At 39.4% G+C, this 15,563-nt stretch overlaps 1 protein-coding gene across 2 annotated transcripts in view; it reads left to right on the top strand.

The window, feature by feature from the left end:
- Nucleotides 1-15,563, top strand: part of ESRP1 (epithelial splicing regulatory protein 1) — a 289,890-nt gene that overhangs the window by 49,050 nt on the left and 225,277 nt on the right. For both annotated transcript variants that reach the window (XM_069220486.1, XM_069220487.1), the window contains exons 3-4: nucleotides 7,167-7,280; nucleotides 12,384-12,498. In XM_069220486.1, the coding sequence (XP_069076587.1) occupies nucleotides 7,167-7,280; nucleotides 12,384-12,498 (229 nt within the window). The remainder of the gene's footprint in view (nucleotides 1-7,166; nucleotides 7,281-12,383; nucleotides 12,499-15,563) is intronic.

Genomic DNA, 15,563 nt, shown 5'->3' on the forward strand with positions numbered 1-15,563 from the left:
ATCTTTAAATTGAATGCTCCCCCCTCCCCCCCCACTATGGCATGGCCCACTGAAATTATGCGATTCTGCGGCCAAAATATTTTCCGCATAACTATGGATCTACTGTATTTGTCACACAATTCATCATCTGCTGCATAATCTGCAGATTTTAAGAAAGAAAATTTGTGTTTTTTGCACAAACAGATCAAAAGTTACTAAAATCACTGGACTCGTGCTGCCGGGCAGTGGAATGCCCTATGCAAAAGTTGGCGGGTCATATTTTAGTTGCTTATTACTATATTTGGATGCTAAACTGGAATTTACTTCCTTCTTCCCATCTATCTTCTGCAAACCTTCTCTCTGAGCAGAACATAGTCTGCCAGACGCATGATTGCCATAATCTCCATTAGTATATTTTTGCAAACTTCCCGTAACTCATTCACAAGAGGACAGCCTCTCCTCTGAAATTAATTCCCCTGCAGTCTAACCATACCATAATAATTCCACCAGACCACCCCTTAATGATCACAGGTAACTTCGGTTAGGGCCACCACAAGGAAACCTGAGTGAATACATGGGATGGTTTGCTTGGGCAAGCTATAACCGATATTACTCGACTAACCACTAACCTTTGGTTTCTGGGGTATCATGCTACACTGTAAAGTGCTTCAATGCCCCATCAGGGTGCGATAGAGCAATACAAATGCAATTATAATTACGATATTCTTGTACATTCGACACCAACAGAAACTAGAAGCTAGCCTCAGACTTACGATTGCTAACCTTGGGTATGTCAGTTACCTCTACCTTGGCATCCCCTATTTAATCATACTCGAAATCCAACAATGCTGAGCCACGGCAGCAATCCTTCTCCAGTGTCTTCACCCGAGCAAACACATGATGCCAATGCTGCAAACACTCCAGTAGCTATCTGTGGCTAGATGATCAAGGTTCAAGGCACTTTGCATCGTTCATCGATCCTCAGAAGAAAAGGACCACCGTGCTTACAAATTAAATTTAAGTAGTGCAAAATAGGACACTGCACTCCAAGCTAGCACGGTCTACTGTCATTTCATCTTAGTCTAAGAAATCCATAGGAGGCTCTGCCTTCTTGAGAGAAGCTGCCAGACTCTTTACCAGCCAAGATTTAAAGCATCAAGGGGCATTTAAAGCTAAAAAATCTGGCTGTTCTCGAGATGATTAAGTCAACCTCTGACCTGGGATCGAACCTAGAACAATGATCCCGTCTATCTCTACAAGTATGGTCTAGACATATGAAAATGCCTAGCCGACACACCATGCTAAGAAGACTGATAAAGGCATGCTACCCAAACTGGGGAACTCTGTACAACATACCTCCCAGCGACCTCAACATACATATGGGATAGAATACCTACGCCATCCTACCCATAAGATATGCTTTTCAACTGAATATTATGAGTACCTTCTTCTACTCAACACCTGAAGACCCGCATCCTGTCTAATGAGATGGAGGACTCTAACCACCCCCTCCCCAACACACACACATATCACCCCAATGTGGAAACTAGTGTCTGCCCTACCTCATATCACAATATGGAGGACAGTAGCTCTAGTATTTTTGACCTCCTAGCTTCAATTCTATATAATCCATGTCACCATACGATAACCTATACCAATTCCCTACCTGATGCCTCATTCGTCAACGGGGCAGGCATATAATGTATGAAAAGGCCCATGGAACTCTATTGAAAACAAGCATTGGCAAAGCCAATAGGACTCGCCTATGCAAGAGCTATTGGATTCGACAATGTATTTAGCCATGTTGTACACCAGAATGGCTGCTGTTCAGCATGACTTAGTTAGTGGCTTAGGGGAAAGTGACATGGAGTGAAGTGGTATAGAGTGAAGCAGAGTATCATGGAGTGATGTGAAGGGGTGGAGAGTGGAGAGGCATGGAGTAGCCTGTTATGTAGTAGAGTAGAGTGTGGTAGAATGTCACAGAGTATAGTGTCATAAAGTAAACTGAAGAGTGAAGTAGAGTTGTGTCGTAGTGCAGGGTGAAGTAAAGTGCGGTAGAGTGGAGTAAAGTGTTTTAAATTAGAGTGGAGTGTCGTAGAGTGGCATAGGGTTTACTAGAGTGGAGTGTCATAGAGTGACCTACTGTGAAGGGTTATATAGTGAATGCCGCAGAGTAGAGTGTTGTAAAGTGGAATGGAGTAGTGTTTTGGAGTGAAATGACATGGAGTAGAGTGGCATAGAGTGCCGTGAAGTAGAGCACAGTGGTGTAGAGTAGTGTGGAAAGGCATATAGCGGCGTGACATAGCATAGAGGAGAGTACAGTGTTGTAGAGTCATACAGATAACACATTTCCAATTGAAATCACCATTAAATTTGCACAGATGCACGGTTTATTGCTAAAAATATACAGCGCACAAACAATAATGTGTGGAAATGGCATCACCCAGTGTAGTGATTTGTTTTGATCATATTAATATATTTGTTTCCACCACCCTCTAAATTACAAAAAAATTTACTTGGGGAATCGAGCCATCTTTTCTTAGACTTGTAATAGAATTAAGTAAAGATGTGTGGATACAAATTAAGCTTTGTGACGGAATAGGTTCAACCCACAGAATTAAAACTAATAGCTGACTTAAGCAAGGTTGCAGCCTATTTCTACTTTTCTACTCTCTATATACCCTAGACCAAAAAGAAGAAAATGCACCAGAACCTGGCTATGCTACAGTAACCCATCTAGCCTGCGCAAATGTTTTGTTTATCTTATCGACAATTGAAAATGGCCACAAAAGCGAACTATTTTGGCTTGAAAATGATAATACTCAAAAGCAATTAAAAATCAGTTTCAATTAAAAAAACAAAAATCTTATGCTGCGGAAAATCTGCAACCAATGATATTCACTTATTAAAAGAAGAAAGGCTTGATATTGTAGATAGCTATCCATGTCTTCAAGTGGAAATTCACAAGCAGCTCAACTAGTTCATACATTTAACCAATTTCACAAACAATAGCTACAGCATCGCAGGCACAGTCAAACACTTCTCTAAGAAATATTGTGGTGAGGCTATCGGTCTAACCTGCACAGCTATCCACACACATTTCCTGTCTCCACCCATATGCTATAGGGTGATAGGGATGAAGAACCAAGTTGTTTACAAATCCAATGGTCTGTTTTATAAGCTGTATTCAAAGTGTCCTCGATTTAAAATCTTCACTGCACACTCTAGAGTAAGGTTCGAGGCAAATGCTCTGTTGCTGGTGGCAATGAATATCATATACCTTCTAAACTACTTCTGTAATTATTTTACATCTGGAGAGAATACATTGAAATTCCTAATCAATAAGGACATTTTGACCTGTTCAAGAAATAAACATCATTTGTAAATCTTATTGAGATGTCTAAAACAAAACACCAGAAGCTAATAAAATATACTGTCAAATTAATCAATTTAAGTCTGATATAGATCAAATGTTGAAGCAGAAAAGTATAAGCTATCTATTGTCATCTCACACTATGAAATGCCAAAGATACATTGGCTTCAATGTAAACATGTTAACTAATAAGATGTTTCCCAGAATTAAACTTTGCTACATACCTTTGTTGCGTTTTGAAGGATACCAGCACAAAAATAGTGAAAAAGAAAGTCTGTGCTGCCTCTGCCATTCACATAATGAACCAATTGAACATATACTATGTGCTGTTCTGAATAATTGAAGGCTTGTAAGAAATACCTTAAACCTTTTGTTAAGGTAAATGAAATTAGGACAATGCATAGTTGTACTGCTCTATGTTTTAAAGGATAGACTGGAAAAATCATCGGGTGCACTGAAATTCATGTCTGTCACTGAGAGTTCATTAAAATCACCAAAGTGTTATGTTACAGTAACTTTTTCCAATACTGCAACAGAAGACTTCAGAAAACCTTGTGCTAGCTGTCCCATTTACAACAGGAGTTTTATCCTCTAAAATGTTACTCTCATCAAATGAAATGGATCTTATAGGTATGATTAGTATTATAGTTGTTTTTTATAGTAATTTCATATTTTTATTATGTTTATTATTATTTAAAGTTTAAAAAAAACACCACATATATATATTCTGCTAATACTTTAGTGGATATCATTACCATTACCACTATTAACTATTTGTTTCTAAGCTCCCTTAATATTTTTATGTAATGGGGGGAAACAATACATTGAGACCTTTTTGTTGGGTTGTGGGGCAGTAGGTGGTTACTTTGCAACATCCATGGTGGATACTGCTGTTATGATGGGTGTTTCAGAGTTACAAGCTCCCCCTTTTTCAATGTTATGGCCTACATGTTTGAATGCTGAAAGGTCAGGAGATCCCTGTGGCTTATTAACCCTATGCCTGATACCAAGACTACTCTTTCTACCTGGCGATGCAGTTGGACAGGCTTCTCTTTCAGGAAATACTGAGGATGACATTGTGGCTTTTTTTTTCTTACACCATCCTCACAACTTGATGGGGCGGAATGTATGTTGTTGTCAACTAACTCAAGGACTATTTTAAAGCAGTTGGTTTCTCCACTACACAAATGAGAAGAACCATCACAACTACTTGGGTAGAGTTTTCCTTAAGTTGATTCTCTGTGGTCGCCCCTGTCACCATCATGGTGCATTTCCTGCCAAGCTCCAGCTGGGGATTTGTCATTTAACCTCGTGACTGAGATTTTGCCCCATATTGTTTAAGTTTTCTTATGCTTTGATACATTGATAATCAAATTGCAAATCTTTAAAAAAAATAATTGAACAGTTAACATTTTTTGTCATATGTCCGATCATTAATCATGGGCTGTGGTTTTCTGATGACTTGATGCAATAAAATGACAAACTGTGATGTGTACTTTTTCAAGCAGTTGCAAAGAAAACTAGAGATTTTCTTCCAACAGAAACACAATTTACAGAATTGGTAGTATTTGAGATTTTCAAAATAGATTTATTAAGCAGATAACGACTTTTGTGATGCAGTAATTTCCAATTTTTTACAGTTTTATACATGCCTGCTTTACAGTAATGAAGAATAGGAAAATGTATGGACTACTAAAAGACCTTTTGTCCTGGGGTGTTAATGATCAGTGATTGTGCTAGTGAGAAGTACAAGCGTTGTAGGTGAATATGCAAAAATAACTGGTTTAGTCCAATATTTATTTAGGTATTGTGAAAACATTTTCAGCATGTAGTCTTGGTAATTGGAAAACGCCTACACACCCTCTGTAAAATAATTTAGCACATTTCACTTACATTTTAACCATAAGTACAATTCACATTTTCTCATAAAAAAGAGGAGCTGCATATCACAGCAGACAGACTGTTCAGCCAGGAAAGTAATATGGTTTCTAATAACTGAGTTACTTTGTGTTACCAGTTTACATCTCGTGTGCAAGATGTGAATTATTCAACAACATCTTCTTGTGCTACATTCAGTAAAACATATTTGTCATAGGCTGACACCTAGAAGGGGACAGACCAGGCAGGTTTCAGGGTGGCTACCATGTTGCAATTGCGTTTGGAGGGCCAGTTTGTAAAGGAGACAATCAGGAGGGGCGAACCAGGGGCTTTGTGCTTAGGGCTGTTTCTGCTGTTGTCGTGTGCCACAAATGAGGCATCTGTTGTGTGCTATCTCTCCACTCCCTGAACCTCTCCCCCCCCCCCCCCCCCAAGTTTTGGTCTGAACCCCTCCTTGGTGTTCTGTTGGCAGCCAGTCCACAAGTGTTGCAACTTTACTGTACCCTCATAATGCATAATATCTCTCTAGCCTTCTACTGCCCTGCCATTGTCATCAGGCCCCATGTTGAATTGGTACATGACAATAATAATGTGTAGAAAAAAAAACAATCATTTCACACAAGTATTGTCAAAAATAGTGTGATGACAAGAAAAACCTAGGACAGAATATTGCAGATCAGAATATCATGTTTTAAGTGTTTAAACATTTTAAATATAGTTCAATATAACATTGATTACATTCTTTACATGTTTTTTTACTATGATGTTAACATCTTATGTTGTATTTTCTTTTAACGTTTTATATATATATGATTTTCCAACACTTTCCCTACTACTGCTTTGGTTGGATTGGGAATAATAAATCTAACTCCTCCAACATGCAAGACTTTCTCTGCTCTTGCTTCTAATTTGTAATTGGGAGGAAAACAATTTACTATTCTCACACCAACTTTTGATTAAAAAATAAATGTTGAAGATGGAAAGTTAATTTTGTTTTATGCATTTATTTGGCTTATTATTTAAATGGAGTTTAATAGTTTTCACTGTTGTATGTTAATTTGCATGTAGAATTTTAAATATTTCCCTTTTTTGATTTAAACTTGTATCTATCATATTTTGCAGATTTTGTTATGATAACTTTGGTTAGTTTTTTTTTTATTCTGATATACTTTTGTCATTTTATTTTGAAGAATGTTTTATTATGTTTCATTTTTTTAAAAAACATTTTTGAATAACACAAACATTATTCATCCATTTTAATGTTTTAATAAGTTTATTGTATATTTCAATTTTTTGTAATATTTTTTATTATAAATAATTATCTATATTTTGGGAAAGGTGGGAAATTCAGAAGTTTAACCCCTGTCCATGATAGTAGTGGTGACGAAATTAACTCAATTGAAGACCCTGGGAAGCACTTCAATAAGAACGAAAGAATATATGCGGGAGCTTTTCTTTATATGACGGCCTGTATTCGCCACTATTTCTGATTAATCTCTTGCAATGTAAGTTGTAGTAAGCGTATGTCAGGAGCTGTCTGGTGTGAGATAGACACCTGGCTATCTTTATTTGGCTCCATCTACCCATCCACCCTCCACCACTTGCCAATTGGAATTTTTACTGTGACAGTTTCTATATCACACTTTTTGTTATTTAAGTCTTACTGTGTTGTGCATAGGACGTTTGGTAAAAGTCCACAAAAATCAAGTTTTTAATATCTCCTTCTATGCATGTGGCAATATGTAGGAAGCGCAAACCTAAGTGGAGAGCAAAATTGTAAATCATTGTATTTGGTAAGACCAGCTAGCACACTGTATAACCTGAAAAAGGATGCACATTTTGCTTTAATACATTTTCCATAATTGTTTGGCCATTATGCCCTATAGCTTATGATCAACCATTTGACATCCCTTTCATATCTCCTTTTTCTATTTAGTTCAACCAGTCTGTGAGCAATGAGCTCAACATCGGGGTCGGTACGTCATTCAGCCTTTGCACTGATGGGCAGCTTCACATCCGGCAGGTTCTACACCCAGAAGCTTCAAAAAAGGTAAGGCTTCTGGTACCTTTCGGATTCTAAAGAGGAGTTGTTTTGAGACCTAATATGGGTGGTTATCATCTGATATAAAATACTGACATTGGTTCAGCTAATGTGACTTTTCCAAGATTTAAAGACGGAATGTCCTTATTGTATTAAAGGCACTGTGACACATATTATACTTCTTCCATACTATTTATTTTAACATCAGCATTTCTGGGAAAAAATACGAGCATTTGAACCAATCTATTAAAATGTCTTGCTGATTGTTGTAAGACCTTTGTGATGATAATATAGTATTAACTTTTAAATATGTAACAGAACCAGGAGGAAACACAGGATGCATAGACTATAGCAAGAAGGATGACAGTCCTTGAGGGACAGATACTCTTATTCATTAACCAGTGGCGGTATTAGTGTAGATGGGACTGTACAGCAGTGATATGTGTATATATAACTAGATAAATAAAGGGGTAGTATCTGTGAAAGGATCAGATAGGTTAACACTTTCCTTGATGCCGTTAATAAAATCATGACCTTCCCTCATTAAATCTAGGAAAATCAAGATGGGGCTCATCTTACGCTTGCTTAAAGCATGAGGTACAGACTTGTAATATGAATGTTTAAAAGTTGAAGCTCAAGAGCAATTGGCAACTTTAAGAGTATCCTTCAGTCTTCTTCCAGGCCAATAAACATTTTAGGTCACAGCCCCACAAGCAATGAAAGACAGATGCTGATCAATTGCATGACTGATTTGACACACCTAGCTATGGGACAGGAAGAGATGAGAACAGGTAGACTTTGGAAAGAGATGAGTAACTGAGAAAACACCAGTCTCAAAATTACTGTTGTAGATTCATATTCCTTTAAACAGTGAATAGCACACAGTTTTGATTGGGAAGGAAACAGAGATATTCTACTGACCTGATTTAAAGGTTTAGTTCTGATGGTGTAAAATACCTACCTGTTATATCGAGGCCTTGGATTTCATAAACTCTTTTGAAAGAGATAAGGGAAGTAAAGTAATCAGCCTGGTGAAGAGATGTTTTAAGGAAAGTATCATTAGCTCTCCAGATCAGAAATGAATTGATAATCCAGAAAGTAGTCTTTATTTTAAAAAAAGACTCTCACCCACACAGATATGTGGCACGCTTCATTATTGAATCTTGTGTCCAGCACTACTACTGTTGCCGGGCGGGTTCAATACTACTCTTGGAGGAAGCACTTTAATGGTAGCCCTAAGGACCTGAAAAGGGCCTGGCTTTGAGAGGTTAAAATAGCCTATGGTTGTACCCATAATACCTTCACTAATAGGGCACCTTTGGCAGGTTAAAAACAGGGCAGAATATTGGAGGAGACTTTAATTGGCCAGATAGATGTAGCCCTGAAGGTCGACTGGCTTTCATCAGGACCAAACAGATACCCTACGTTTTACAATGATTTATCTCCGTTATAATTTTGTTACTGTTGTGGGTGTGTGCCATTCACCCACCCCATGCTCATTTTCACACTCACTACTTCACCATCCTTTCCTGGCTTGGTTTGTCACCTACAAGTCTGGATATTACCAGTTACTATAGGTACCACATGTTATGAGAAAGTATTAATTTTGAAATGCATTGAATGTTGTTGTGTGCTCTAAATAGGCAGCATTCTCAGAGTTCAGCCCCCACCATGTCTTTAACATGACGCATTCACTTGGGGAAAACTCTGCGCTCTAACTACAACTATTGTTGATTGTGTTGACATTCATTTGCATCCAGTGGGAGATAAGTGACTACCACAATTATATTTTGCTAGTACTTAAAGTTGAGCAAACCAAAGGGATATCCCACACCCTAGCAGAAGAAGACTGATCGCTGAGGAGACGACAGTTCCTTCATAAAAATAGATCTGGCAACAAAGGGCAGCTTGGACATCAAATCCTATTATGTGAAGTCCAGGGAGTCAGGGTGACGGCGGGCCCAGGTACCACTAAACAGAACAATGACCAGAGATGTAGTACAGGCTCAGGGAAGTCTATCTTTGCTCATTGAAGACCTAAAAGAAATATTAAAAGGCTTGAGGCAAGAGTTTAAGGTGGACCTCAAACAAGAAATGGTAGAAATTATCTGACAAGGCTTAAAAGAAACCCTGACAGACCTAATAAGAGACAGTGGATCACCTTGGACACTAAGTAAAAGCAGTGGATGAGAATACGTCTTTGTTAGGACATGATAGAAAAAAGACATTGGGCCATATATGACCATATACCCTCTGTGTCTGAAAGATATGATGACCTCGAGGACAGAGCTAGAAATTACACAAAGTTGCCACATTTTAAAGAGGGAGCGGAAGAGGCAGATTTTTTAAGCTATGCCAAACCACTTTTCACCCATGTTCTAGGCCTCGAGGGAGGGGAAGAAGTGACCCTTGAACGGGTGCTCCAAGTGAGACTCAGAATAGCTCAGTCAGACAGGAAACTTAAAGACGTCCTGGTCATGCTTACTTCATAAAGTTAGGAGGAAATAATCATCAGAGAAGCCAGGTGGAAACATCTAATGATCTTCAATGGGGGCACTGTACTTCTACTTCAGGGCATAGCTCAGGATTCCTTCCTGAGGAGGAAATGATTCTGACTATTGATGGAGGCTCCAACCAAGAATGGCATAATGTTCATAATGACATTCCCTTGTCGGGTTCTCTTTCAGTTTGAGGACCCCATCCTCCTCGTTAAGGAGGTCCACAAGGGCTTTGGGTGCTACGGATGGAACTTCCGAACGTACCAAACATGAACTAGAGAGAGAATTCCAAACAGAATCAAAAGAGGAGCACCAGAACGGCAAACTTGATGAATAGACTTGAGGATAATGCAAGCAAAAAAAGAGGAACCTGGAAAAGGGTGAGTGGAGCAATCCGCTCCTCTCCCAAAGATAATGAACAACAGTGAGAAGATGACCAAACACTAACAGATAAAGACATTTCTCTTGGACATGATAGAACAAATGCAGACATTTCAGAGGCTGCTCCACACCAGGGCAAATCAAAACGGGTTTTATGAAGCCCTAGAGGTGAGCAGTTGAAACCATTGATTCATTGGTTACTGAAGCTCAAGTCTAGAGCTTGATTGAAGGTAACAAAATTTGCAACTTTATTTTAATGTGTCGAAATGCTGAAATTACAAATGAGGGGAAAGATGGAGGATTAAGATGAAAGGATTCCGAGTAATAGGTTGAAGGACTCTTGGCAAAAACAAAGACCAAGAGCATAAATGACAGCGTAACAATAATAGCCAATATAAGCAATTTGAGTGGTATTAAATGTTGGGAGACTAAGTGCAGCAATAAAAAGGGTAAGAGTATTAGCATTACTAAGCGAAAAGGAAAAAAAACAATGAACTCATTTGATACATGCCAACATGCTGATAAAAACATACAGAGTTGCGATACTGTTGAGGCAGTAGTTGGGAATTGCTAAATCAGAGCCACTTGCGGACAGGCAAAGCTGATCTGCTTTCATGAATGGAAAGGTGGGGAGAATGATATTCACTAAAGAGATGCTATATGCTCCTAATTAAGATTAGAAATGGTTTATACAAAAAGCACTTCGTAAGTTTAATAGGTTTGCTGAGGGGGTGATTTTCCTTTACAAGTGGCTTCAATCAAATAATGACCAGCAGCTTAGACATATGAGGCCCAAACATGGATATCACCAGTAAACTTGCACAGGAAATGGGACCTTTTATGGCTAGCCAAAGATCCAGGCATGACAGGCTTTATTACAGTGAAATAAGTAGCACGTTACTGGACACATGGGACACAAGTTCTCTATCCAAGGGTCTCGGCTCGTACCGTCACATTACAACCTTTTAATTGTAATTCTGGCCTTTCAGGCAGGGGTGTGTGCCAGATGGTGGGAGGGAGACTTCTGTGTATGCTAGAAGACCTGTTTGTGAAAAGATAGATAAGGTTGTCTGAGAACTGCAAGAAAACGTATTGCCTTCCAGAATAGGAACCTGAAGCTACCTCTCACCCCAAGCAGAGAAGAGGCAAAAGGGCAGAAAATGCCTTTGACAACAGATCCAGAGAACTGCTCACAGCTAAGGGGATAATTCCCATCCATTCATGTCTGGTGGGTGTGCCCCAGAATTACAAAATATGCCAACAAATCAAGAGACAATTATAATGGAGTGTATCTGGAGAGATGATCTTGCTTGCCACTGGGAGACAGAAGAGTGACATCCCTACTGCTAATTGTGGTACAAATGGCTTTGTCACCCTTTCAAAAGACCAGTGGTATTGGAAAAGGAGGATTCAATAATGATGGCAAAAATGTTATTTAATAGAAGCTGAAGACAGCTTTTCACAAAATTTTACTTTCATTTATTTCACTAACAGTAGGTGCAGGTTAATACCAATAAGACATGCCACACTCAGCAAGTAGGCAGCAGCTAAGGTTGAAGGCTATAGCCTTTTGGGACTCTGGGGAAGGGATTCAGTTAGTTAACAAGTGGCTTGATTGTGTACTATTACCCTGAGAATGTAAAATGAAAGTACATCTCTTGTAGCCAACAGCATGAATATATACAAAATGTGACTAAGAGAAGGAATGCAAATCAAAATGTGAAATACCCTATCATTATGTATACTGTTATTAAAACACAATCCAAATGACTTGGGTTATGATTATGACCTAATGAGGCTTTTCAGTAAAAGTGGGTTTTCAATTTTAGATTTAAAAGGACTTCAAGATTTTTGACCAGGTACTTTGTAAAGGAAGGAAAGGGAGAAATGAGGGGAGTGGCCACTACACCCTTGGGGGTGGGGGGATGTAATGATTCAAGGCATGTGGAGAGGTAGGATGAAGAGGCAGATGCATTTTTTATATTTGCCCTGAGTATGAAAGGCAAAGTTAAGAAATCCATAGGATACATGTAGAAGAACTATTTGAATCGGGTAGAACAGCTTAAATCTTTTCGTCCTATAAGAAAACCATTTAAGTATTTACATCGCACAAATAAGTGCAAGATGTGGCATTACGTTTTAGAAATAATATGATTTTTTACAATAAACGAATAGTGAAATGGCTTCCCCCTTTTGCTTTGTAACATGTACCATATTGTCTGTCTTCCAACAGAACATTTTGTTGCCAGAATGTTTCTACTCTTTTTTTGATCTTCGAAAAGAATTCAAGAAATGTTGCCCTGGGTCTCCAGATGTCAGTGAACTGGATGTGAAGGCAATGGTGAACTGTATCCTTTATCCTAATTGTATATGTGTGAAGAACGAGCTCCTAGAACAGGAAAGCCCATCTCCTTGTTAGTCTGCATTTGATGAGTAAAACTGTAAGCAACAATCATTAAGAAACCATCCATTGTAGTGGAACAGGAAGGCAACAGTGGGTGGGGATTGCTCCCTGTTATTGCTTCTGTTTTTTCTTTGCTTATTCTTAAGTTGTGCTTCAAACACAGGGAAACATTTACTTGGTTTAGCTTACTTAGCTTCTCTTACCTTCTTAGTTTGTGTCTTGCACATTTTGGAATCTGGAAATGACTGAAGTCTATGACACAAAGTTATGATAAAGGCATGAAAAGTCATAATTGCATGCAACTCACACCAATAATTGTTGATTATATAACAGGTTGACAGCCTAAGAGAGTAATTGTGCAGGGCTGGGCAAGGTGGATGGGAAGCGCTAAATTACAAGGCTTGTCTGTTGTTTTTGCTTCCTTTCATTTAGAGAGTGGAAGCGTACCCAAAGGAGAGTGATCAAACATTTTGGAGATTGTGGGTCTGTTCCTTCAGTGATGCTCTTTGCTTAATTGGAGTTGCTGTTAAGTAATTTCAGTTGTTGTAGGGACTGGTTACAATCACCCATTCTTTTAATTGACTCATAAATTAGAGTTTGTGAAAGAATATGAATGTTCTGAATATATTCTTTGAAAAGGTCATACAGACTTCATAGTCTATATAGAAACATTCATGTGTTGTACATGGGTAGGGACCCTTAAGAATTATGCCTACTTGAGGTGTGACGACAATCACACATATACAGCAATGCTCTAGACTGTGCAGGCCCCTTCACTCCCTAAACCTCCTGCATAGTGGAAACCCCCTCAGCCACAGGTACTAACTTTATGCCCCAGTGCCACATCCATATTGTGGACTTACTTTGGCAATCACAGCACAGTTATAGGCTTCACCCTGAACTGTTGATGATTTGCCTGCAGTACAAGATTAACCATGCACAGACAGCAGATAGATATTCGACAGATCTCAGATTTAATTTATTTTTTTATTTCAAGAGTAACAATAGGCTGACAAAGTGGTGTGCTTGAGTGGGGTCACCTGAAGTGGAAATATAAGGCATTTAAAATGATCAAAACCAGTCAAACTCTAAAAAAGTTTTTTCAGTACAATTTGTCCCTTTAACAATGCAGTGTCATCATTTGTAGTTAATTATGAGACGACTACCGTCGAGATTGATTGTCACTCCTGGAATATTTCAAGGATTTTTCTTGTTTACTGACATCTACGCATAAAAGGATGTATGTTTCTTCTTGTGTTCTTTAGTTGCCCTGATGATCCGAAAATGTCAAGTTGTGTTTTTTGTTCTGTTGAAGAGGTGACAGCAAGCTTGAGAGACAAAAAGTATTTTATTAAGCATTTAAGAAAAATATTAACATTCTCATCAATTGAGATTACTTAGTGAGCTAGGAGTGGCGAGGAACCAGGGTTTAACGCTGTGGTCTTTACGGTCTCTCTAGTCCATCCTTCTGCTGGACATTAGTGCCTGTTGAGTGTCTGAGTTTGTGCAGCCTTCTGTACCTAATTTTTCTGGGAGTTTCCTCTTTTTAAATCTGCAATTGGGAAAATAGCTTATGCAAAGTAGGCAGGTTTCAAAATTGCGCCTCCATAATGCACAAGCTAGGTTCCCCCCTTAGGCTAATTTCTGAAAATGTTTAAAATCTTTGTACAGTCCATATAAAGCTCTTAGCTTGACTAGAGACATATTTTAGCCACACTTGGCTCAAGTGGCAAACAAGCTGTTGTGGGTGTACTGATGGTCCACCCCTTAGGTGGCCCACAGTTAGTAGAGAGCCTTTTTGGAGTGACCATGGCGGTCTGATGATCACCAAGCCCTTGCTACCACCTACATTCCTGGGGGGTGCCATTTCCCCAGTTAAGATACAGCTGGTCATCCACCTGCACTGTCATGTGGGGAGTGTAATTGAAAGTGCTGCTACATATGTCACTTAAGTACTGTCCCTTGCACAGGTGAGTTTAATTTTTTTTTTGTCATCTGGTGCAGTGTTTACACTGTGTGCACACAGTAAAGGTGTATTGTGGCAGTGCCTGGGGTAGTGTATCCGATTACATAATATTGGTCTATCAATCTGGATTCATAGAGCTTGGATAATCCCCCAATAGGGTATCCAGGTGCTTGCAGGTCTCTGCAGCTCATTCAAATAGCAAGGTCTTTAGGGTTCTTCGGAATTCCGGGAGTGAGGTGATGGTCTGGATGGTGAGGATGTCTTTGCTGCGATGTGGGAGAAGAAGTGTTCTCCACTTCAGCTACGGTAAATGCAGGGAGTATGGGCAAGAGACAGGAAAGTGGAGCATAGTCTTCTTGATGGTTGGTGGAAGTTCAGGCGCTGGTTAATGTGGACATGTCCTTGGTTCTCTAGAGCCTTGTGTGCATAGATTAGCAGTTTGTTGGCATCTCTTCTGTACGGGGAGCCAGTGGAATAGCCTGAGGTGGGGTTTGATGTGGGTTCATTGGATGAGGTCGACGATGAGTCTGGCTGCAATGTTCTATATTGTCTGAAGTTTCTGTAGGAGGTGTATAGTGATTCCCACGCTGTCGTAGTCCAGTAGGCTGGTGGTGAGGGCCTGTGTCACATTGCGTCTAGTGTGCAGGGGTAGCCATTTGAAGATCTTACGTAGCATGCACATGGTGAGGAAGCAGGCAGATGGCAAGGCATTGATCTTTGATTTCAAGTTGCTTGTTAATGATGATTCCAAAATTTCTGGCATGGGTGTGGGTCGTAGGTACAGGAGTCATTCCATGGGTTTCTGTTGTTTCCGAAGATCAGTACTTCCATCTTGTCCGTGTTCACCTGCAGGAAGTTGTTCTTCATCCAGTCCCGACGCTAGTCATGCATCTGTAGAAGTTGATACTGGTGGTGGTGGTGTTGTGGTTGAGTGAGAGTTGGGAGATTATGTTGAGGCAGGCTGGCAATCGGGGTCATGTATGTGTTGAAGAGTGGAGGGCTGAGGGATGAGCCCTGCGGGGCTCAGCAGGCGATCTCCTTAG

The sequence above is a fragment of the Pleurodeles waltl genome, chromosome 2_2 (genome assembly GCF_031143425.1).
Source record: "Pleurodeles waltl isolate 20211129_DDA chromosome 2_2, aPleWal1.hap1.20221129, whole genome shotgun sequence".
NCBI lineage: Eukaryota > Metazoa > Chordata > Amphibia > Caudata > Salamandridae > Pleurodeles > Pleurodeles waltl.